At 43.8% G+C, this 23792-nt stretch overlaps 2 protein-coding genes and 1 non-coding gene across 8 annotated transcripts in view; 1 reads left to right on the top strand and 2 right to left on the bottom strand.

The window, feature by feature from the left end:
* SMARCA5 (SNF2 related chromatin remodeling ATPase 5) overlaps positions 1 to 22651 on the bottom strand; it is a 27657-nt gene extending 5006 nt beyond the window's left edge. The window contains exons 1-21 of one of the 3 annotated variants that reach the window (XM_032955242.2): positions 22457 to 22651; positions 21348 to 21437; positions 18160 to 18326; positions 17463 to 17563; positions 16306 to 16406; positions 15432 to 15611; positions 14638 to 14793; positions 14083 to 14214; positions 13802 to 13870; positions 13525 to 13634; positions 12381 to 12607; positions 12003 to 12124; positions 11498 to 11650; positions 10856 to 10988; positions 10078 to 10226; positions 7908 to 8027; positions 7458 to 7568; positions 6556 to 6669; positions 6123 to 6245; positions 5180 to 5315; positions 650 to 768 (exon numbers count right to left, since the gene is read on the bottom strand). In XM_032955242.2, the coding sequence (XP_032811133.1) occupies positions 650 to 768; positions 5180 to 5315; positions 6123 to 6245; positions 6556 to 6669; positions 7458 to 7568; positions 7908 to 8027; positions 10078 to 10226; positions 10856 to 10988; positions 11498 to 11650; positions 12003 to 12124; positions 12381 to 12607; positions 13525 to 13634; positions 13802 to 13870; positions 14083 to 14214; positions 14638 to 14793; positions 15432 to 15611; positions 16306 to 16406; positions 17463 to 17563; positions 18160 to 18326; positions 21348 to 21437; positions 22457 to 22504 (2661 nt within the window). In that variant the 5' untranslated portion in view covers positions 22505 to 22651. Of the gene's footprint in view, positions 1 to 649; positions 769 to 5179; positions 5316 to 6122; positions 6246 to 6555; positions 6670 to 7457; positions 7569 to 7907; positions 8028 to 10077; positions 10227 to 10855; positions 10989 to 11497; positions 11651 to 12002; positions 12125 to 12380; positions 12608 to 13524; positions 13635 to 13801; positions 13871 to 14082; positions 14215 to 14637; positions 14794 to 15431; positions 15612 to 16305; positions 16407 to 17462; positions 17564 to 18159; positions 18327 to 21347; positions 21438 to 21721; positions 21883 to 22456 lie in introns of those variants that run through there. The other 2 variants (XM_032955243.2, XM_032955244.2) reach the window with 2 other exon arrangements.
* Positions 21418 to 23792, top strand: part of USP38 (ubiquitin specific peptidase 38) — a 19623-nt gene continuing 17248 nt past the window's right edge. For 2 of the 4 annotated variants that reach the window (XM_032955241.2, XM_032955239.2), the window contains exon 1: positions 22657 to 23044. The gene's annotated coding sequence lies outside the window, so the exon portion shown is untranslated. Of the gene's footprint in view, positions 21481 to 21536; positions 21714 to 22656; positions 23045 to 23792 lie in introns of those variants that run through there. The other 2 variants (XM_032955240.2, XM_076067491.1) reach the window with 2 other exon arrangements.
* TRNAV-GAC (transfer RNA valine (anticodon GAC)) lies at positions 21639 to 21711 on the bottom strand. The gene has a single exon. It is a non-coding gene; the product is annotated as a tRNA-Val (tRNA).

Here is a 23792-nt window from a genome sequence, read left to right as displayed (position 1 = left end):
CAAATATATCTGCAAATGTTTTCGTTAACGCATTGAGACCCGCGTTAATGATACTCTGGAAGACTATGCTATAACCCAGGGGCCCCCAACCCCCGGGCCGCGGACTGGTCCGTGGCCTGTTAAGAACCGGGCCGCACAGCAGGAGGTGAGAGCGGTGAGTCCGTGCATGGCCCACCCATTATTTTATTTACCACTTCCGTCCGCGCCTCTTTTCCCGCACTGCGCACTTGTCTCAGTCACAGTTTTGGTAAGCCCATAAGCTAACCCTGGTAGCCAAAATGAGTAAAAAAAACAAACGTCTCTGGAGAGCTTCTTTTAAAAGGGGGAAAGACCCAATGATGACCCCCCCCCACCCCCCCCCCCCCCCGGTCCGTGAAAAAATTGTCTTCCACGAAACCGATCCCTGGTGCCAAAAAGTTTGGGGAACGCTGATATAACCCATATTGCGCATGTGTGTATATATATTCCCCAGGTGCAACACATAGTACAGAAGTTTGGGTGTTGTGTTGAAGGTATTGCTAATGGATACTTGCTCTTGTTGGCACAGCAAATACAGTAGTGCCACCGCACTAAGCTGCCCTAGATACATACAAAGCATATATACATATGCACATGCATGAGGTAACAGCAAGGTTCATAGGACAGTCACCTTGGCATCCAGAGCCTTCTTAATGCTGACCCGCCGCTGGATCCGAGCCTCCCCACGCTCTATCTGGGCCATGATTCGCTCAATGTCTTGCAGCTCATTACACCTCTCCCAGAACACAGCTGCACGACATGAGGCATGGTTATACATCACTCCAGGCACTTACGCTGCTGAACAGATTTCAGCAAGTGATTAATTTTATTTGGGATGTTACAAATCATCCCAAAGCAAATTGGTGAATTGTTACCATTCACTCATGCATTAATGATTCCATTCAAGCATCAATTCCTTTATTGCGATTGTGGTCGTGTACAATCTCCCGTAGCTGCTGGGTTTACGTGAACCAATCTAATAAACCGTGCAGCGGCGCGGGGACCCTGCCAGGACTCTCCGCGACTGCTACGTTTGCTGTGACGATGTGGGTTGTGGACAATGGGTGGTAATGGTTTGGAGGGGGGGGGTATTGGGATTGTTGGTTGTTGCCGAACTGTTTGGGTTGCTAAATTTTGATTTAAAGCTTTCGTGACTGCAGTAATTCATATTCTTAGTTTTTTCGGTAAAGTCACGTTGAAGAGAAACAACAAAATAACAAAATATATATATAAAACAATAAAAAATTCTCACGACGTTTCGACCATAACTCAAACGGTCATCATCAGGTGTGTTGGTTTGCATAAATTTATTTTTAAACGGCACATTTATTTATTTATTTGTCTGAAATCCTGCGTCCTTTCACTGGAAAGACCACCTCTGCGGTACAAAATTCTACTCACCTGGTATCAACAATCAAGGGTATTTCCCTGTCCCCAGACGACCTGCTTGTCAGTTTTGATGTAGTTTCCTTATTCACCAAGGTTCCTGTACCTGACACCATTGCAATCATTGAAGACTTGGTTCATCAAGGACTAAACACTGAGGTACCCCCCCTGGTGAGACACTGTTTAACCAATACATACTTCACTTGGAATGGAAGTTTCTACAAACAAACTGAGGGCACCCCAATGGGCTCCCCCCTTTCTCCAGTTATAGCTAACATTTTCATGGAGAAATTTGAGACTGACGCCATCCAGACTGCCACTCTGCGCCCAACCTTATGGAAGAGGTACGTGGATGACACTTTTGTCATCTGGCCACATGGCCGGCCTGCTCTAGACCAATTCTTCGACCACATCAATTCCATACACCCAGCCATCAGATTTACCATGGAAGTCGAAATAGATGGCAAGATACCTTTTTTGGATGTCCTAATTAAAAAGAGACCTGATGGTTCAATGAGCCACTCTGTCTACAGGAAAGCTACCCATACGGATGCTTATCTGAAACCGGATTCCCACCACCATCCATCACAGAATTCTCTCATCAAGACTCTGTATCATAGAGCCCAATGCATATCCGACCAGGAACACATAAGCAGTGAACTCAAGCACGTACACCAAGCTCTTAGGGCTAATGGTTACTCCGACTATACAATCCGCAAAGCTATCACTCAAACCATGAAGAAGAACCCTCTTGAGGAGCCTTTCAAAACCATCACTTTACCCTACATTGCTGGGATCACAAAAAAGATCTCCAAAATCTTGAATAAACACAAGATCCAGGTCCGTTTCAACACATTACATAAAATCCGTGATCTGGTTCCGTCTGTAAAAGATGTGATTCCGGACATACAATACCCTGGTGTCTACAAACTAAGTTGCCTCTGTGGTAGTAGTTACATTGGAGAAACCAAACGCCATGTCTCGGACCGCATTCGTGAACATAAAGCAGACCTTAAACACGGTAGGACCAACACCTCGGCCGTAGCAGATCATTGTTCTAATTCAGTAGGCTCACATGCCATTGACTTTTCCGAGACGGAGGTTCTTTGTAAGCCATCTGGCTTCCATGAGAGATTCGTTAATGAGGCTATCCACATATACAAGCACAGAGACAATTTCAACCGAGAAGATGGATTCTATCTTAGCAATCATTGGAAAGATTTGATAAATCATTTCAGTTCTTGATTGATTGTTCATGCTTACAGTGGCTTTCAGACAGCATACATTAAACAAAATTTCGTCTCCCCCCTCCTCTTTAAAAAAAATATAGATGGACTAGTCCTGGGCAAACTGCCAATCGCTGCGCGTGACGCCAACGTTTTTTTTAAATAAATAAATAAATGTGCCGTTTAAAAATAAATTTATGCAAACCAACACACCTGATGATGACCGTTTGAGTTATGGTCGAAACGTCGTGAGAATTTTTTATTGTTTTATATATATATTTTGTTATTTTGTTGTTTCTCTTCAACGTGACTTTACCGAAAAAACTAAGAATATGTTTGGGTTGCTGTTTATCCTGACGTTGGTCAATGTCCCTTTGTCATTCATCGTGTCTTTTTGTTCTCGATTTCTTTCACTCCGCCCCTTCCGCTTTTTGCCTTGATGTGTTTTTCATGTCCTGTATATCCGTGAGTCGCTTCGATAAGCTCTGGCATTTGTGCAATGATACAGTGAGGGAAAAAAAGTATTTGATTCCCTGCTGATTTTGTACGTTTGCCCACTGACAAAGAAATTATCAGTCTATAATTTTAATGGTAGGTTTATTTGAACAGTGAGAGACAGAATAACAACAACAAAATCCAGAAAAACGCATGTCAAAAATGTTATAAATTGATTTGCATTTTAATGAGGGAAATGAGAGAAGTATTTGACCCCCTCTTAAAGGGAGTGCTCCTAATCTCAGCTTGTTATCTGTATAAAAGACACCTGTCCACAGAAGCAATCAATGAATCAGATTCCAAACTCTCCACCATGGCCAAGACCAAAGAGCTCTCCAAGGATGTCAGGGACAAGATTGTAGACCTACACAAGGCTGGAATGGGCTACAAGACCATTGCCAAGCAGCTTGGTGAGAAGGTGACAACAGTTGGTGCGATTATTCGCAAATGGAAGAAACACAAAAGAACTGTCAATCTCCCTCGGCCTGGGGCTCCATGCAAGATCTCACCTCGTGGAGTTGCAATGATCATGAGAACGGTGAGGAATCAGCCAAGAACTACACGGGAGGATATTGTCAATGATCTCAAGACAGCTGGGACCATAGTCACCAATAAATCAATTGGTAACACACTACGCCGTGAAGGACTGAAATCCTGCAGCGCCCGCAAGGTCCCCCTGCTCAAGAAAGCACATATACATGCCCGCCTGAAGTTTGCCAATGAACATCTGAATGATTCAGAGGACAACTGGGTGAAAGTGTTGTGGTCAGATGAGACCAAAATGGAGCTCTTTGGCATCAACTCAACTCGCCGTGTTTGGAGGAGGAGGAATGCTGCCTATGACCCCAAGAACACCATCCCCACCGTCAAACATGAAGGTGGAAACATTATGCTTTGGGGGACAGGACAACTTCACTGCATCAAAGGGACAATGGACGGGGCCATGTACCGTCAAATCTTGGGTGAGAACCTCCTTCCCTCAGCCAGGGCATTGAAAATGGGTCGTGGATGGGTATTCCAGTATGACAATGACCCAAAACACACGGCCAAGGCAACAAAGGAGTGGCTCAAGAAGAACCACATTAAGGTCCTGGAGTGGCCTAGCCAGTCTCCAGACCTTAATCCCATAGTAAATATGTGGAGGGAGCTGAAGGTTCGAGTTGCCAAACGTCAGCCTCGAAACCTTAATGGAGAAGATCTGCAAAGAGGAGTGGGACAAAATCCCTCCTGAGATGTGTGCAAACCTGGTGGCCAACTACAAGAAACGCCTGACCTCTGTGATTGCCAACAAGGGTTTTGCCGCCAAGTACTAAGTCATGTTTTTCAGAGGGGTCAAATACTTATTTCCCTCATTAAAATGCAAATCAATTTATAACATTTTTGACATGCGTTTTTCTGGATTGTGTTGCTGTTATTCTGTCTCTCACTGTTCAAATAAACCTACCATTAAAATGATAGACTGATCATTTCTTTGTCAGTGGGCAAAGGTACAAAATCAGCAGGGGATCAAATACTTTTCTCCCTCACTGTAAACCTACCATTAAAATTATAGACTGATTATTTCTTTGTCAGTGGGAAAACGTACAAAATCAGTAGGGGATCAAATACTTTTTTCCCTCACTGTACGTGCAAATCTTCATTCTTATGTGTCGCACAGCACGGTGTAGGATGGTAAAGTCTTCTTTGGTTCTTTCGGTAAAGTCACGTATAATGAGAATAAAATAATAAATTTATAAAATAAAATAACACAATAATATTCTCTGGAGTGAGAAAGCCACGCTTTCTCACTCCAGAGAAAGCCACGCTTTCTCACTCCAGAGAAAGCCACGCTCTCTCACTCCAGAGCTGTCCTCCAGACAGTCTCGTCCCCTTCACCTGATGAAGGCCGCTTGTGTTGTGGCCGAAACGTCGTGAGAATATTATTGTGTTATTTTATTCTATCAATTTATTATTTTATTCTCATTCTACGTGACTTTACCGAAAGAACCAAAGAAGATGAATCCTTGCAGTCACGAAAGCTTTAAATCGAAGGATGGTAAAGGTTCCATAAATACCTGAGTACTCCATGACCTCCTCAGGTGTTTTCCCCTCCACCTCCTGAGAAATGTTCTCAATGTCATCCCGACCCCACTTCTCGTTGGCCTTGATGAACTGGTTGAAGTCTCGCTTGGTCCAGTTTGTAAAGCCCTGCTAAGTCCAAGATGGCAAATAAAGTTAAATATTAATGTGTGTAATAGCATTATTGGCACAGGTACCCTATTGGATGGGTGCTTGTTGTGCACAAAGTATTACATTCGATACAATTGCTACACCACTTGATTTTCCAATCCTAAATGCCTTTGCTAAACATCCCGAGTACAAAGTTAAATACAAATACAGAAAAATTCAAATAGGGTTCTTTATAGACATTCCATGCCTCCATTTTACCTAACTTAAAAACAATAACAAATTGTTGTTTGTGACGTCCCTTAACTTAACAACACAAACTTTAATCGATGGTATGAACAAAGATTGCCACACATCAAGTAACAAATGTATCAAATTGTTTAGGTTAGGCCAAAAAACAAAAATCAGTTGTGAATCATAGCGGATGAGAAAACCTATACGTTAATTGGACTGCATAATTGCATCATTGAGTCACTGCAGAGTAAACAAAATCCGACATGAAAAGAGAGGCAGGTGCTCTCAATCAGTGGATCCTTCATTCTGGTCGGGCTTTGGACTTGCACAAATGTATGCATAGAAACACACATACACGCATAAACGGGCATACATGTTAGTCACGCACTTACACCCACAGAAACGTGTTCCAGCGTACGCATAACTGATCGGCAATATTTCACAGCTTAATGGTACATTTTCTTTAAAAAAAAAAATCACTTTTTTTTAAAGTTGTGTTTCGGGAAAAGCATATGACGTGTCCTCAAATGACTGGACAGATGGGCACACTATTTTACGGGCATAGCAACAGGCAGAAGATCCAGGTGTGTGTGGGACCTGCGTCAGAAGCTTCTCTTTTTCCTCCGCCTCCTCTTCATTCAGTACATCAGCCTCGTCAATCTTGCGCTGCTCCTCCTTTTGAACCTGGGCGGCGTTGGGGATGTCTGTACTACGCGGGACCTGCACGCGCACGCGTACACACACGCAAATGGGAAAACATAAACACCCTTCTAAATTGAGAATGACTGCTAGGAAAAGTGCCGTTAAGGAGCACATACTATACTCGGCACGCGATATTATATTGCGGGACAGGTGATTGGGACAAAAAAATATCACTAGCTACACCGACAGCATGCCATGTTCAAAATAATGCTCGCATGCAATTGACGTAGACACGCTGAATAATTCAAAAGTACCAATGCACCACATATCACCTTCCCTCTTTGAGTGTGTGTATGTATGTGTATGTGAGTGTATCGCGTTGCAATGCCTTGTAGCCGATGGTTTTTCGGTAGTGCAGGATTTCTTTCTCCAGGAGCTCAAAGAGGCGAGGAGGGAAAAATTGGAAGTCCTGGATGCTTGGCTGCTTTGGTGGCCGGGGGGCCTGGCCACAGGAAACGCACAAGAAGCAAGGATTGTAAGACACCCTAAAATCGAGTGTTCATCCAACCTGAAATTGGTTAACGCAGACTCTTCTGCCTGCCACACAATCTAGGTATTCAATAAATATCACTGATGAAGAGTAAATTATGCAAATTCCAATGATGTTCTATAAGGCATAAAAAAGCTGAAATATGGCATAAATATAGGCAAGTCTATGCATATAACTCGTAAAATCCAAAAACAAAACAACAATGATTTTGCATCCCCCAAAATTGAGGAAATTATTTTCCACCTCTTTGTTTTTGAACCCATAAATTTAAAGGTTTTAAAGGATTCTGAATCCAAACATCACATTGTGTCCAATTTTACGAATATATCAATTACAAATTTGTATGGCAAATATTTAGACATTTGTTTTTGAATGCATTCTATTGAAGGTTTGTGTCTTGAGATTATAAAGCATGCTGAATCCAAATATGGCATCGTATTATCGATAACTAAATTTTTTGTTTGAGAGTGTGACCAGAAAACCAATAGAAGGTGGGAGAAGCCAGTTACTAATTTCACATTTACCGGCTCATTCAACACAATTCTGGAGTATGAAGGCTTGGTCTTCTTATACAGTGCACCCATTGTTGTAACCAAAACACTGCACGGCAAATCTGAGCCGAAGTGAATGTCCAGATTTGAGGAGCACTCTCAAATACCAGCAAGCGAATTGGCCGGTACGCAACGAAACAGGGAAAAAAGCGGGAGTTGTTTGACTGATGGAACAGGTGCGAGAGGTACTTTTGGTGCCTTGGGCTCGCTGACTCGCAAAGCCTCGCGGAAATAGGCGTCCACAGCATAGTTTGCCTTGCGTTCGCGCTTGGGAGGTTCAATCCACTCCGTCAAGCTCATCTGAAGGAAAGAGATTAGAAACGTTGACGTCTCGAAGTTAAACGTGTGTAATCTTTGATAGGTGATCGTCATCTTTCAATGTCGGGATCTGTAAAAAAATAATATTCAAACATTACAATGGTAGATTACAACGATGTACATTTTAACGCACTACTTTTAGGAAATCCTCGCGTAACCGTACATTATTTCAAGGGTATATCCATGATTAATGAACATGAATGGTAACTATAGTGAAATCAGCACATCATAACTATATAAACACAAATGCACTAAGCATCCCGACATAAAGTAGAAAAAAACTGGAAACACGTCAAGTTTCGAGCTGAGCACTGGGCGCACCTTTTGCTTCTCTCTGTAGTCCTCCCCCTCGAACGTGTACACGCTGCTCTCCGAGTCCATAGTAAAGTTGCGCAGGGAGCTCTCGCCCAGGCTGCTCAGTTTCTCATTCATCTCGGCCGTCTGCAACAAAAGACGCAACGCGATGAGCCAGGAACTGCGTGCTCACAAGTGTGTACGCGGGCAAGTATGGAACATAAACTCCTTGTGTCCATGTAATCCAGTTTCATTGCCAACCCCGTACACCTGCTAGGTGAGGTATCTCATGAAGCCGAGTTTTTGTAGCTAACGTTCTATGAGCTGGATGCAAGGTAAAGTTGGTCACTGCGTCGTGCACTTTCAGATGTGCTTCTGCGGCCGTCTGGAAAGCTCTTCCTCCCGATATTAGAAAGCCACTGGAGCTATGCACTTTTCAATATAGATTGACAACTCATTTCCTTAGAACTGCTTCTGTGTTTAGTTTGTCCTTCCTCCACACCTCCGAATAGCACAGTTGGGTACTTACGGCGCGAAAGAAGTTAAACATACAGTGAGGGAAAAAAATATTTGATCCCCTGCTGATTTTGTACGTTTTCCCACTGACAAAGAAATGATCAGTCTATAATTTTAATAGTAGGTTTATTTGAACAGTGAGAGACAGAATAACAACAGAAAAATCCAGAAAAACGCATGTCAAAATGTTATAAATTGATTTGCATTTTAATGAAGGAAAAAAGCATTTGACCCCTCTGCAAAACATGACTTAGTACTTGGTGGCAAAACCCTTGTTGGCAATCACAGAGGTCAGACGTTTCTTGTAGTTGGCCACCAGGTTTGCACACATCTCAGGAGGGATTTTGTCCCACTCCTCTTTGCAGATCTTCTCCAAGTCATTAAGTTTTCGAGGCTGACGTTTGGCAACTCAAACCTTCAGCTCCCTCCACAGATTTTCTATGGGATTAAGGTCTGGAGACTGGCTAGGCCACTCCAGGACCTTAATGTGCTTCTTCTTGAGCCACTCCTTTGTTGCCTTGGCCGTGTGTTTTGGGTCATTGTCATGCTGGAATACCCATTCACGACCCATTTTCAATGCCCTGGCTGAGGGAAGGAGGTTTTCACCCAAGATTTGACGGTTCATGGCCGCATCCATCGTCCCTTTGATGCGGTCAAGTTGTCCTGTCCCCTTAGCAGAAAAACACCCCCAAAGCATAATGTTTCCACCTCCATGTTTGACGGTGGGGATGGTGTTCTTAGGGTCATAGGCAGCATTCCTCCTCCTCCAAACACGGCGAGTTGAGTTGATGCCATAGAGCTCCATTTTGGTCTCATCTGACCACAACACTTTCACCCAGTTGTCCTCTGAATCATTCAGATGTTCATTGGCAAACTTCAGACGGGCATGTATATGTGCTTTCTTGAGCAGGGGGACCTTGCGGGCGCTGCAGGATTTCAGTCCTTCACGGCGTAGTGTGTTACCAATTGTTTTCTTGGTGACTATGGTCCCAGCTGCCTTGAGATCATTGACAAGATCCTCCCGTGTAGTTCTGGGCTGATTCCTCACCGTTCTCATGATCATTGCAACTCCACGAGGTGATATCTTGCATGGAGCCCCAGGCCGAGGGAGAGTGACAGTTCTTTTGTGTTTTTTCCATTTGCGAATAATCGCACTAACTGTTGTCACCGTCTCACCAAGCTGCTTGGCAATGGTCTTGTAGCCCATTCCAGCCTTGTGTAGGTCTACAATTTTGTCCCTGACATCCTTGGAGAGCTCTTTGGTCTTGGCCATGGTGGAGAGTTTGGAATCTGATTGCTTCTGTGGATAGGTGTCTTTTTTACAGGTAACAAACTGAGATTAGGAGCACTCCCTTTACTTTAAGAGTGTGCTCCTAATCTCAGCTCGTTACCTGTATAAAAGACACCTGGGAGCCAGAAATCTTTCTGATTGAGAGGGGGTCATATACTTATTTCCCTCATTAAAATGCAAATCAATTTATAACATTTTTGACATGCGTTTTTCTGGATTTTTTTGTTGTTATGCTGTCTCTCACTGTTCAAATAAACCTACCATTAAAATTATAGACTGATCATTTCTTTGTCAGTGGGCAAACGTACAAAATCAGCATGGGATCAAATGCTTTTTTTCCCTCACTGTACGTACGTGCAAGGGCATGTAACAAGTCGTTAAAGCGTATACCCTTTTCTCTCCACGCTCCAGGACAACGTCGATCTCTTCGTCGGTTATCTCGCTGTCGCGCGACGCGAACACGTGCGTGGCGCCATGCCGGATCATCTGCAGCATCTCGTCCTTGCCCAGTTTGTTGGCCTGTTGATCGATCAGCCGGCCTGCGCACACAGTGAGATGTATGTATGTATGTTGAACTTCTTTCACACCATATGTAGCCAACTGTGTGGAGGTGCGGGAAGAAGGCAAGCATTTAACTAGGTTAGTTAAACTCTAAAGCATATATGCTTACACACGCTACATACAATAGAGTCAGTAGTATCTGCACATATGGGGGGGGGGGGAGTAAAAAGACGACATCAGTGGGAGCGACCGGCGAGGCGCAAAGCGCCGAGAAGCCCTCCGTAGGAGCTAGAATCAGGCCGCCAAAATTCTAGCACTTTAAAGTTACAGTCCATTCCATTATTAAAAACTTATACAAAGTGCACCCCCCCCCCCAGATGTGGGGGTAGAAAGTGGATCCAACAGGTTTCCAAACATTATCAACCCCCCCCCACCTCCCCAAAAAGAATGTTCACTCCCCTCAAACATTTTAATACTTCAATGCAGTGACATTACGATGGTGCTCTGAAAGAGTGCCTGACTTTTGATTGTAAAGTATTTTCTTCTCTTAAAAAAATCTTTAAATTCACGTCACGCAGCCCAGCGATTTGTTGTTATTGTTGCATCTTCCTTTAAATTACACCATGAGCAAGAGATGATGAGATGAGATGGGAGGTCAAGGCGACACCTTGCTGTATGACGATAGAGTCAAGGCGCAGCTTCATCTCTGCCCGCTCCACAATGCGCTCTTCGACCGTGTTCTCCGTTAGGAAACGGAAGACACGCACCCTCTTCGTCTGCCCAATGCGGTGAGCACGATCCTGATGGCGGTGTGGACAGAGGAGAAAAAAATATCTAAACAAGCACTGCTTTCCAACATCCGATTGTCCTTAGAAGTATTTCATTATAATGTTACAATTTCCACCTACATGAGATGTCACACGGCACATAGCGTCACGAGATGATGTTGCACATGATGCCATGCATGACGTCACGAGAGGAGGCGTGGTACACGCATTGAATGTGATATCATCGACTTGACCAAAAAGGATTACCAATTATCGCTGCTTTTTTTTGCCAAAATTTGGGTAACCCTTTCATCAATTTGGTACGTTTTCAATCGGGTAAGTCCCTATTAGGAATGCAACTTTATACTAAAACTTTCTTCACGTTGGGTGATCTTCACGAGAGTTATCGTGACCCCGTGTTACAGACAGAAAAAAGGAAATGCATTAACGCCTTCAAATTTAGTTGTAGAGTGTTACGTGTGCCAATGGCGGGAGCCCGAACATGCAATGAATGTCCAGGGTGCGTAATCGCTCCACCTCACCATGGCCTGCAGGTCGACCTGAGGGTTCCAGTCTGAGTCGTAAAGGATGACCACATCAGCTGTGGCCAGGTTGATGCCGAGGCCGCCCGCACGTGTTGACAGCATGAAGATGAACTTGGAGCTGTTGGGAGCATTGTATGCTGCAATGGCCTCCTACAGCACCACCCCAACAACGCATCATTTTAACATCAATATCTTTAACTGGAGTGTCTTTGGCATAAATCAAATCAAACAAGGCATTTACTAACACCTGGGATGCTGGAATGTGAGCTAGACAATGGCCACAATGGCACGGTCAACTGATAAACAGCTACACGAAATTATAATCAATGCCATTTGCTTCCCGAGGAAATTTAAAGGACTCTCAAGACTCATCTTCAGCAGGGTCCTGCATTGGAATGTTTAACCATTACCAATAATGAGTGCTTGGCATGTGGGAAGAAACCGGAGTATCCGGAGAAAACCCATCCGATGCATACGAGGTGGTGACACTCAAGGCTCAAACCTGTCTGTCTTCATGAGGAGTTTGTCCATCCAGACGGCAGTACCCATAGCCTTTCCACATGCAGTAGTCCTCCAAAATATCAAGCATGCGCGTCATCTGACTGAAGAGCAGCACGCGGGAACCTAAACAAACACACACATGAAGACACATTCAGAGGACCATCCCCCGACTATCACCATCCATTCAAAACCAAAGCCTTTGACAAAAAGTTTCTTGTGAAAATCCTGTATCATGGAACAGTTAACAGTGCACAACCGTCACAGTTTAATATCATGTCACCACCGTTTACGCTCAAGACTTGGTGTACCTGTGCATGATGCGCACATTGTCACAAGGTATACTCAGCCATCATGACACAAAGTCAGTCGTGACTCTGACCCTGCTCCTGCAGCTTGGGCAGCAGCTTGTCGAGCACCACCATCTTGCCGCTGTTGTTGACCAGGTGGGTGTCCGTGGTGTAGGGCGGCCCAGGCTCAGCGCCGTCAAACAGGTACGGGTGATTGCAGCACTTGCGCAGCTGCATGAGGATGTTGAGCAGGCGTAGCTTGTCCATCTTGCCGGCCGAGTTCAGGATGTCGATGTCCTTCATCAGGATCTTCGTGTACCTGCAGAGGTCAGACGTGACACCTCACTGGATGAACCATGCTGCACCACGTGTAAAAATTACTGCATGCTTGTTTATTTAAGTGCTGAAAAAAATCAGCATAGAAGCTTTACGCATCGTCTCTTTCAGCATGAATTGTATTAGAGGCAGCCTGTGTACATGCTTGCACTCGCATAGTTTCATATCTGAATGAATTACCAACATGTAGTGTATATTATAACAAAATGTGAGCATCGGAACATTACAATGCTATTGCCATTAAATGAAATTATTTCTTAAATCACATTCCCTATTTATAATTTAAATATACACACAATAATGAAATTAATGACACGCGCAATGTTCCAGACTGAAGACGCAATTCTGAGGGGCGTAGCCGAGCTCAGTGTCACATGGCGTCGTGCGGTCCGGTGAGACTCGGTTATATATCGAGCTGAAGAGATGCGCCATTAGATGGTTTTTGAACGAAGAAAATGATTGATTATTACGGATGTGAATTGGGATGGCGTTCCAAATGACAGGGGCTGCGACGGAGAAACGACGAGAAGCAATTACAGTCCTTGTTTTGGGAGTTTCAAGTAGGTTCTGTGTCGCACTGCGAAGTTGTCTACGATTCATTAAAGTGTAAGGCATCAGCAGAGAACTTAGGTATGGTGGGTAGCTGGACTTTATGGCGCGGTAGCAAAGGGAAAGCGATCTTGAAAGCAATTCTTGTCGAAATGGGCAGCCAATAAAGGACACGAAGGATGGACAAGGAGTCAGGGCGATGGTTGCACGGGCCGCAGACTCTGCATAAGACAAATTCAACTGTTTCACAAAAATAATGTGACCTAAAAATTCAGCATATGAAATGAAAATGGTGACGCAGGATAAGCTGGATGCAGTTTTACAGATTAAAACATTCAGCGAGTAACTTACCACTCTCTCTGCATTTTGCTGAGGCCAATGTAGATTTTGACTTCCTTCTTTGGCTGAAGACTCTTTTCCACATCAGCCTTGATGCGGCGCAGTAGGAAGGGCCTTAACACCTGTGTGAGAGTGTCATTATCAGCCCACTTAAACACAGACATGCAAAAAGTGATGATAGATTTTTCAATCTGAGGTTACCTGAAATCTAATTGTCTTTTTGTAAGTTGTGATCCCAATCAGGCAGATTGAATACCACGTGTAACCTACCAGCCCTTCATGGACTCACCATATGTAGACGTTCCACCAATTCCTGGTCTCCCAAGCAGTTGTTCGTGTCAAACCAAGAATCAAAATCCTGAAATAAAATAAACATTAAATGCATTGCTGTAAATACAAATGTAATAACAGCCTATATATTAAAACCACCAATGGATTGCACATTTTACAAGGTTGGTGAGTAGGTAGTGCATTCATGTCTCAATTTCCAATGTTTCTCAGGTTTTGTTGAAGATAGTGAAGAATATATCGAAGTTGGAATTTTTTTTCTGCCACATTATTTTTCCTGACCTCGGATGAGTTGAAGACGTCGGGCAGCAGGAAGTTGAGCAGGGACCACAGCTCGTGCAGGTTGTTCTGCAGAGGCGTACCCGTCAGCAGTAGCCGGTTCGTCGACTTAAACTCGCGCACAATGTCCGAAAGCTAGAGAGAAGGACCAGCGCACTGTGACCAAAACCATTACGTTCGCTATATTTGTGGGTGTGAAAGTCAATTAATTCAGAGGTGTTAAAGACAATGAGTTGACTGAAGTCTACATTCAAGGTGTCTCCCTTGTTCAAATGAGTAACAAGATGGCAATCATTCCTATTGGTGGCCAAAAATCAATTATGGAAATTGCACATTCCCATGGTGGGGATTAATTTATTCTTGGAACAAATACTGTAAATTTCCCACACTAAGCAGTGCTACTTATATTAACCCCGGAGGGACGATAGGCTGAGTTGGCCCTTAATGGAATTGAACCCACAACTTTCTGCAAGTCAAGTGTTCTAATGATGGTAGGGCACTAACTGGCTGGATGAGTTGATTGTAAGTGCACTGGTGTTCCCTGGGACAGCACCTGACCTTGGATTTCTCATTCTTGATGCGGTGCGCCTCGTCAATGACCAGATATCGCCAGTTGAACTTCTTGAAGACGGACTTCTCGCGAATAACAATCTCGTACGAGGTGACACACACGTCCCACTCTCCCGGCATCATGACATCCCGGATGAAAGCCGACTTCAATGTAAATCCAACAAAAGAAGTCAACAATATAACAGAATTGTGAGCACACGCTCTTTTAACTTGAAAGTGGCATGACAGTGGCAACTTGTGAAACCCTTATTTTCAATGTCACAACAAGTATTTTTTTTTATTAGTAATTTGGATTATACTTTTTGTGTACACATTCTCATTTAAAAACTACAACCTGACTTTAAGTACATGTAAAGCCATCCCACTGCTGGATGAGGGTCTTCCCATGCCTGTGGGATATTATACCAAACTTAACTACACTGGTCAGTTCTGGTTCAAGGCGGGCAGAATAGACGTGGGAGCACCTGTTGCCACCACATAGCCCTGCAGCCATATAACCTGATTCTGATTGGTAGTCACCCATCACAGCACTATCCAGACTCAATCCTGCTTAAACTCTGTAAACTGACAAGATCGGGCATATTGTGGGTGATTTGGTAAATGGCCTGGCATTTTTAACCTCCCATTATCCCAGACAATCCGATTTTTTTTTGTAAAATAGGAAAGACCTGTCAAAGAAAAAAAGTATGACACTTGGAGCACACGTGAGAGCGAAACCTAAGTCTCCTGCACTTTCAGTGGGACACCGTGCTAGAAGCTGCAAACCGACTCATGGGACGCACCCGCTGGTCCTTGTTGCCAATGAGGCAAACAGCACGAAGCGATGGCACCCAACGCTCAAATTCATTCATCCAGTTGTGCAACGTGGACTTGGGCACCAGCACCATGTGTGGTCCCTGGATGTTGCGGTGATGCTTCATGTAGCCCAGCAGGGAGATGGTCTGCAGCGTTTTGCCCAGGCCCTGGAGACAAAATCAAGCCACTTAAATATACAAACTTGCCAAAAACATCTTCCGTGATCTAAAGTGTTGGATTACTCATACAAGAAAGATCACTAGCTATCATAGGAGATGGACCTTCGAGTAAAATTGGAAAATGTCCAAGGCAACATAAAATCGAATGTTATTTTACATATTTTATCAACTTAACCTAATGACAATGTTGTAATTATACATTTTGTAAAATCTACATGTCAGTTCAATAAAAACAAGTAAAACTTTCTTGAATTCACATGCTGAAATCTGTTCCACGAGAGCAACTTCAATTTGCATGCTAAGATACTGGTTTTCAAAGGAACATTACAGCAATTCAAATGTATAAGGTTGATTACTCTTGTAAGCAAAAGCATATACATATAGTTGCACATGCCAATCTATCCGAGTCTCCTAATATCCTGTTATCAACCCTTGTCAAAAATACTTATTGTGCCTGTTCACTGTTATGCACACAGCGATCAGACAGTATTTCCCAATACCATATCCAAATCATAGTTCTGTGTCATAGAGCTGAGTGCATTGAAAACATTACAATATATACTGTTAAGTGTAATCTGGTGATGTTGCTCTTATTTTGCGTCTAAGCTCACGATTTGTTTTTGGGAGTCTACAGTAAACATGCAGGTGCAATCGTTGGTGTTTGTGTGACAAGGCCAGGTACCATCTCATCAGCCAGGATGCCATTGATTCCATTCTCATAAAGAGAGATGAGCCAGTTGAGGCCCCGCACTTGGTAATCCCTCATGGTGCCACCCTTCACATCTGCAAAAACGAATCGAGTCAGTCAACACTGAAAACATGCACGACCTTTACTCGACGGGTGGCTACATTTCCACATGAGGTGTTGAGATAAATAAGTTTCCATAATGAGAACTGAATCAAATAGTGCCTATTAGGTAAACAAAATATATAACAAGAATGTTCAGGTATCAAAGAGAACCAATGGCTCCTGTTAAGTTTATACCAATTATAAAGACTCCACAACAAATGTTTCTATTGTAGGTATAAACTGAAATCATCTTCCTTTATAAATAAAAAAAAATAGAATATCGCTATTGTTAATCAAACATTTTAAACCTTATTTATTCAGCCACGCTTACCATCTACCATTTAGTGAGTGTTGTTCTTAGCCAAAAAAGACAGGATCATCATGCATTGTTCAAGGTGTTTTTAATTGTTTACATCATCGATGTATAAGCTCTCACATTTTTTCATCTTTGCGAATTGCCAAGCTCCCTGTTAACAATGTGCAAGGATTGAACATTTCTCTTACTTGCTCCATTTTAAAAAATGTGGTAAAAAAGCAAGTAATATAACTAAAGATTTGGTTAAAAAACATTACCCACAAGTACTTGAATCAAAATTATGACAAATAAAAAATATATCCCTAGATTTGTTCAGCGAATTGACACCATATTCAGATCACAAAGGCTCCCTTAAACTGAGGACTAAAAACAACCCTTGAACAAGTCATCTCCATTGAGTATAAAAACGAAACTTTTTATATTTTACGAGGTAAGCCCCACTGCGCTATATAGCTCTTTTTCAGAAACGACCTTGTCACAAATAATAGCTCAACGAAGTGGCTTATCATGTGGAAAATCATAGCAGCCAAATACTCTAAAAGCATATTTCTAAATGTGGAGGGAAAAACCAAAGGGCCCCGAGAAAACTAAACGCGACCACGGGGAGAACATGCAAACTCAAAATATACGGCTGTCAGGGTCAGGGTCGAACCCACAGCCTCATGTATACCAGGCGAGGTAGTTAACATCTCGCCACCGCGGCACGAATGTACCCATTGTGAGTGGCACGTACAGGTGGGTGACTCTTCAAAGCGAGTGCAAATGTTGGTCGCCTTCTTGCTCTCTGACAAAAGCTCCTCATCCTCTTCCTGCTCTGTCCTCCGGTGGCGAAAGCTACAGTTGTGGGAACAGCAGCAGCAAAACACTTGTAATTGTTTTTTTTATTATGCAACTGTCTCATCCAACACTAAATAATGGGATTACTGAGTCTTGGAACAAAGCAAAATCTGGCAACAGCACTAGGGAGCGACAATTGTGATTGAGTGTGATTGTCGGGATTATTTGTCCATATTTCACTATGCTGGGCCTTGCAGGTTGGTGAAGATGAGCCTGCTTCGATTCTGAGATCTGATGGGATGCATCCTGGTTAGTTTGATCATAGGCACTGCAAATTAGAACCAACCTCATAGGTATTTACTTTTTTAACATTTTGGTAAAAATGAGACGAAACAATTTACATAATTTCATGTAAAAGGGTATAATCCGCATCACTTAAGACACACATCAGGCATTACATGGCTCCGCTTTTCGGTCAAGGACAAATCACTGTACATCTGTTTTATTGGTGGGAGTAAAACGCTGCGTGAAGGGGCCGCTGTGCTTAACGTTGAGCCTCTGTGCAGGGTTTAAGTTGTCATTCCAGAGTCGAACCACTGTGCTACTGCACAGGTGTAAATGTGCGCAATGTTTGTGTGAATGGCTCCACTGACTCTCCGACGGACAGCAGGTGCTGCTTCTCGTCGATTTTCTGCCGCGGTCGTCCCGGCTTAATCTTGAGCGGCGACACGGGCGCCTTCTGTGCTGCCGGCTGGATGAAGTGAGCAAAGAGCTCCGTCTGCTTGAGCAGGTACTCGAAGCGGTTTGCTCGATCGGATTTCTAGAGACGCAGGAAGCAAATAGACCTCCCGTTATGATATACAAATAACACACATTGGAAATTTAAATACGACGTTAGATTATGATTAAGGAAACTGATTCAAAGGAATTTGTAAATTACATCCAATTTTCATGAAATTGGGCACGATACAACCAAAACCGGCAAATGTAGTAACACTGATTATGAAGAATGTAATGATTCACCACCTCAAAATTATTTTAATGATCTACAAGTTGAGGTCACAAATCAATGCCAGATTATTTTTTTTCAATGTGTTGAATATAGAATATCTAGTAGCTATGGAGTTTACAAGGACCCATATCAAATGCAACGTGCAGATCAAAATCGAAACCTTTTCAGATGCACAATTTTAAGCATTATAATTTAATAGCACTGATGCATCGTAGCATACCTAACCATTTCAGCTATTTTTCAATATGCTGCAGGATAAAGGCCTCCCATGACATAGTGGCCACAGTGATTATTTGACTATATTTTACCACGATGATCAGTGGGCTGATTTAAGGGAGGATCAAACCAGTTATCACACGCCACTAACATTAGCCACGGCCAGGAATTGAACTCACCACATTCATAGCGCAGTGCACAAATAATTGGCACAACTCCACCTCCGCCTAGCTATGAATAGGAAAACCTCACCGATCACGGGGGTTACATTCCTGGCAAATTCCATTTTGGGCAAAACTGGGTTGGTCAAATAAAAGACCTCATGGGAAAAATAAGGTAGTGTTCCTGGGTCAAAAACTATCACCCCCTCCCTCTTTGTTTAATAATTTGCGTCCACTTGGTATCACATAAAAAGGGACACAATATATTCTTAGTTTTTTCGGTAAAGTCACGTTGAAGGGAAACAACAAAATAATAAAATATATATAAAACAATAAAAAATTCTCACGACGTTTCGACCATAACTCAAACGGTCGTCTTCAGGTGTGTTGGTTTGCATAAATTTATTTTTAAACGGCGCATTTATTTATTTATAAAACGTTAGTGCCACGCGCAACGATTTGGCAGTTTATTTAGGACTAGTCCATCTATATTCTGAAAAGAGGAGGGGGGAGACGAAATTTTTTTATAATGTATGCTGTCTGAAAGCCACTGTAAGCGTGAACAATCAATTAAGACCTGAAATGGTTTATCAAATCTTTCCAATGATTGCTAAGATAGAATCCATCTTCTCGGTTGAAATTGTCTCTGTGCTTGTATATGTGGATAGCCTCATGAACGAATCTCTCATGGAAGCCAGATGGCTTACAAAGAACCTCTGTCTTGGAAAAGTCAATGGCATGTGAGCCTACTGAATTAGAACAATGATCTGCCAAGGCCGAGGTGTTGGTCCTACCGTGTTTAAGGTCTGCTTTGTGCTCACGAATGCGGTCCGAGACATGGCGTTTGGTTTCTACAATGTAACTACTACCACAGAGGCAACTTAGTTTGTAGACACCAGGGTATTGTATGTCCGGAATCACATCTTTTACAGACGGAACCAGATCACGGATTTTATGTAATGTGTTGACACAATATGTTAACAAAATTAAATACATTAACACATAGAATGAAATAAAAGTGAAACTGATTATTTTACTTACGATGAATGGTGAAGACGATGTTGGACGGGTTGTGGGGCCCCCTCCAGGGTAATCAGGGTCAGTTGGTGACCCCTGGGAGCATTCAGGAGAGGCTTGTACCACCCCTCGATAAAATGTTCATCTTGTCCAGGAAGTTCTTTGCGATCTCGTGGTCAGCTGATACCGATTCCACCATCAATTTCATATGGAGGCTGAATCTTTTTAAAACATTCTCAGACCAGCCACTACTGGCCTTGAATGTAGATGTACTGATACTTCTTTCGCTTTGTTTTAAGTGTTCGTAAAGGTGGCTAGCCTTCTCCCTTAAAACTGCACCACTGAGAGGCACTTTTCTTTGTGTCGGGTCCTCGATCTACAAAATGCCTTTCCCATTTTCTCTATAAATGGATCATGTTGAGCAACATAAGTTTAGTGCTGGCTGCGGCGTTGGCAGAAACACTGGCACTTATCTTTTCCTCTGATGGCTTAATCGTTCTCAATCGATTCAATGACACCATCGTACTGTCCAACGGATGCAGCACTCCCACCTGTCGCAAGCCTTTTTGCACTAAATTCATCAAATTTTCTCTGCTTCTTCTCACTGCATTTATTGCCGCCACTCACCTAACACTTAGGCGCCATGATTAAACAAGTGAGACGGCATGCGCTGAATGTTGGGGAGAGAAGATAGTAACTCTTAAGTACTATCGGACAGATCACTACTTTTCGACGCGGAGATGCAAATTCGTAGCAGCGTCAACCCACGTTTAGCCGGAACATCAACCCTCGTGTTCCAGGAAAAACAGACCCCATTAAGTAAACCGTGTAGGGCAGTGTATCATTCGGTAAATCCGCGCTCGTCGAAGTTTTTCCTTAATTTATCAGTCAATTATAGCCCTGCTGTCAACGATTTCAAATATCACACCCAAGCCACTCCCAATGTCCTCACCTAGCCCCGTATCGCTGTTGGCTAAAGGGGGGACTTAAAGCCTGCCCTACTGAAGTCCCAACCCTCTTTTAAGTTCTTATACGGAGTCACTAAATCTTACACGTAAAGTCAAACAATTCTTGATACTATAGTTTAACACCAGTAGTCCTTTTCTCCTCGAAGTTGAGTACAAAATTTCGCTTGATCTGCTGTAGTTTCCTTTTAATTTGCAAGCTTTGTTGGTTAATCAAACCGTGCAATGCCTGTACAAAATGCTAATAATAGTACCATTACGCAATGGGCATCCGAGCCTCTCCTCCAACACGGTGGGGGGGGGGGGTATCTCTATCGTCGACTGAATTCAGGATAGCCAAAATCAGATATTTCAATTCTTCATTGTTTCCCATGTAACGTTTGGTTTTACGTTGTTTGCATGTCCTTCTCCCCCCCCCCCCCCTTAGTACAAAAAAAAACCACCGTCACGCTATATTGTTTTATACTCACCATCTTGTACTCGTAGTCCGAGTCTGGAGGTTTTGCCTCTGGGATTGAAGTGTTGGGTGAAGCTGTTGGCTCAGCGCTGGTCTCATTGCTCTGTGCGGGCACAGCACGGGGCGCGGCAGACACGCAAACGCTGGTGAGCACACTTGAGGCACGCGGAGCACAGCTTTTTTAAAGTAGGATTAAGTCAAAAAGCGCACTTTAATGTAATCGCACGACTCCCCCCCCCTCGATGTAACCGTGTGTGGTTGTACACGGGCGCGCGCACGTTGAAAACAAGATAAAATAATTCGCTGTTTCCGCCCGGTTTCGAACCGGGGACCTTTCGCGTGTCGGGCGAATGTGATAACCACTACACTACGGAAACCGGTACGTACGCGTGCGACTGTGGTGCACCTCATATAGGAGAGATAACCCCGTGTTATCAACTTTACACGGGAAATACATGACGCGCGTTGTCATTTATTTCCCGTGTAGAGGATAGACAATCCCCCGTGTTGCCTTTGTACGTTTATCAACAAGTTTATGATTCTCAGGCTTCTGCAATGTAAGCGAAGCTGCGACTGACGCACTATTGAACGCGACACGGGTCAGGTGGGTGCATTTTTCAATGCATCAGTAATACACGGAGAGCGATAGAAAGGGGAGTTTTTGAAAGCAAGGCCGTGTGTTTTATTGCAGAATTGTGTTGTATTTGTCGTAAGCGACGCCGACGCACGCTTAACACTTTGCTGTCAACACGAATACACAATAACGGTGCATTGTCAGCGCTGGGGAATACAATTTAATGGATTAGCGCTTTAATTCGCGACATCTGCAAAGAGTTTTAACGTGGCGAATACGTCAGGGAAAGTTGACGCAACATCGCATATTGCGATGTTTAGGCCGGTGGGAGAGGCGCTTCACATATTGTAGACCGCACGCGCGGCACTCGGAGAAAGGGCGCACGCGATTGGTCGAGACGCGCGAATCAAGGCGGAGCTCCTACAGAAAAAACGCCCACAAACAAGCGCCGGCCAATCGGGGGCGAGCAATGTAACGTTCGCTGCGCATCTCCTCTGGGAAATGCAAAGTGGGGCTAGGCGCGGGCCTAACGCTGCGAGCCCCGTTACCTCTTGCTTGGCAACGGGCGACACGGGCTCGCTTTCCTCGTCCGACATCGCCGCTCGGCTCGTTTAGTGACAAATAGAATGATTATTTTTAAAATAACAATCGTTAATAATCGATTAAAATAGCGCAAGGGCGCGTTAAAAATAGCGATAAAAAGCGCAATGCAGAAATTGCGCGAAAGTTGGCGCAGGGACGCGTTTTGATTGGCTGGGGCGTCAGGACCCCCAAAGGGCTGTCTTTGGTTAAGTGCCGGTTAAAAAAAAATGTCGACATGTTACCGAAAAAATGAGTAATAATAAATTAAAATAAACGACGTTGAAATTGCCACAGGCGCTGAGGCAGGGTTGTGGGACGGCTCCCCCCCCCACCGTAGCGGGGGTCCTAGCTCACCGGAGTCGCTGCTCAGCTGATCGCAGCCGGAATGAAATTGTCGCGCGGACTCCGTCCCCACGTCTCTCTCCGTCTCTCTCAGCGCTCGTCGCCTCATTCCTCACCTTCACCACCTTCACCACGTTTGCATTATTCGAGCCGTGCTCCGCGACTCGGCGGCGAATGCTGGTGAGAGCCGCCGTGAAGGAATCCGACACGAGGTAATGGAGGGTCCCCGCCGCCCACCACCCCACCCGCGTGTGTATGTATGGCTCCTACCCGGGGCTCCTGTTTTAATCGTTCGCCAAAATGCCTCATCATTTACCAGTCATCATCGTTGCCGTAGGATTGTTATTGAGACAATTATCGTCCGAGTTCCTGTAATCGTTACAAGCGTGTAAAGCAGACATTAACACCGTAACATTAAATCATCGTCGTCATCAGGCCATGGTATATCCACAGCTGGATGAAGGCCTCTCCTCCGCCGCCAACTCTCGCAGTCATCCGATGAGATAATTCACCTGGCACCTGTACACGAGCTGATTTATTCGTTCCGTCATCTTAACTGTCACTCCCTCATCATTCTCGTTTCCCCGCCGTCTTCCCTTATAGTTAGTAACGCGTCGTGCCAACCCGGCTTACTTTGCTTAACTGACTTGCATATGTTCTCGGCGTCACGTTTCAAAATTCTGTATAATTCTAAATGCAACCGTTATTAATATGTTCGTCATCTACATCTTGATTATCAACATGATCACTATCAATATTAATTTAACTCATATTGTCACTATCATTGTTATCGTAATTTTATGCTTAACGTCATAAAAAATATCCGAGAGCGGTGTTCTGCCTTCTTATTGGCCCAGAGCTGTTTGTGAAAATGCCTCATTCCTGTGGCGGGGAATCAGTAGATCAATATAACAACGTCTTTCGAGGTACCTAAAGATAGTGTTCGTTGTTGGTGAGCCT

This window comes from Petromyzon marinus, chromosome 16 (assembly GCF_048934315.1).
Source record: "Petromyzon marinus isolate PM22_M1 ecotype Great Lakes invasive population chromosome 16, UKy_Petmar_22M1.pri1.0, whole genome shotgun sequence".
Classification (NCBI taxonomy): domain Eukaryota; kingdom Metazoa; phylum Chordata; class Hyperoartia; order Petromyzontiformes; family Petromyzontidae; genus Petromyzon; species Petromyzon marinus.
Note: the sequence above shows the minus strand (reverse complement) of the source record. Positions and strands in the feature narration are given on the sequence as shown.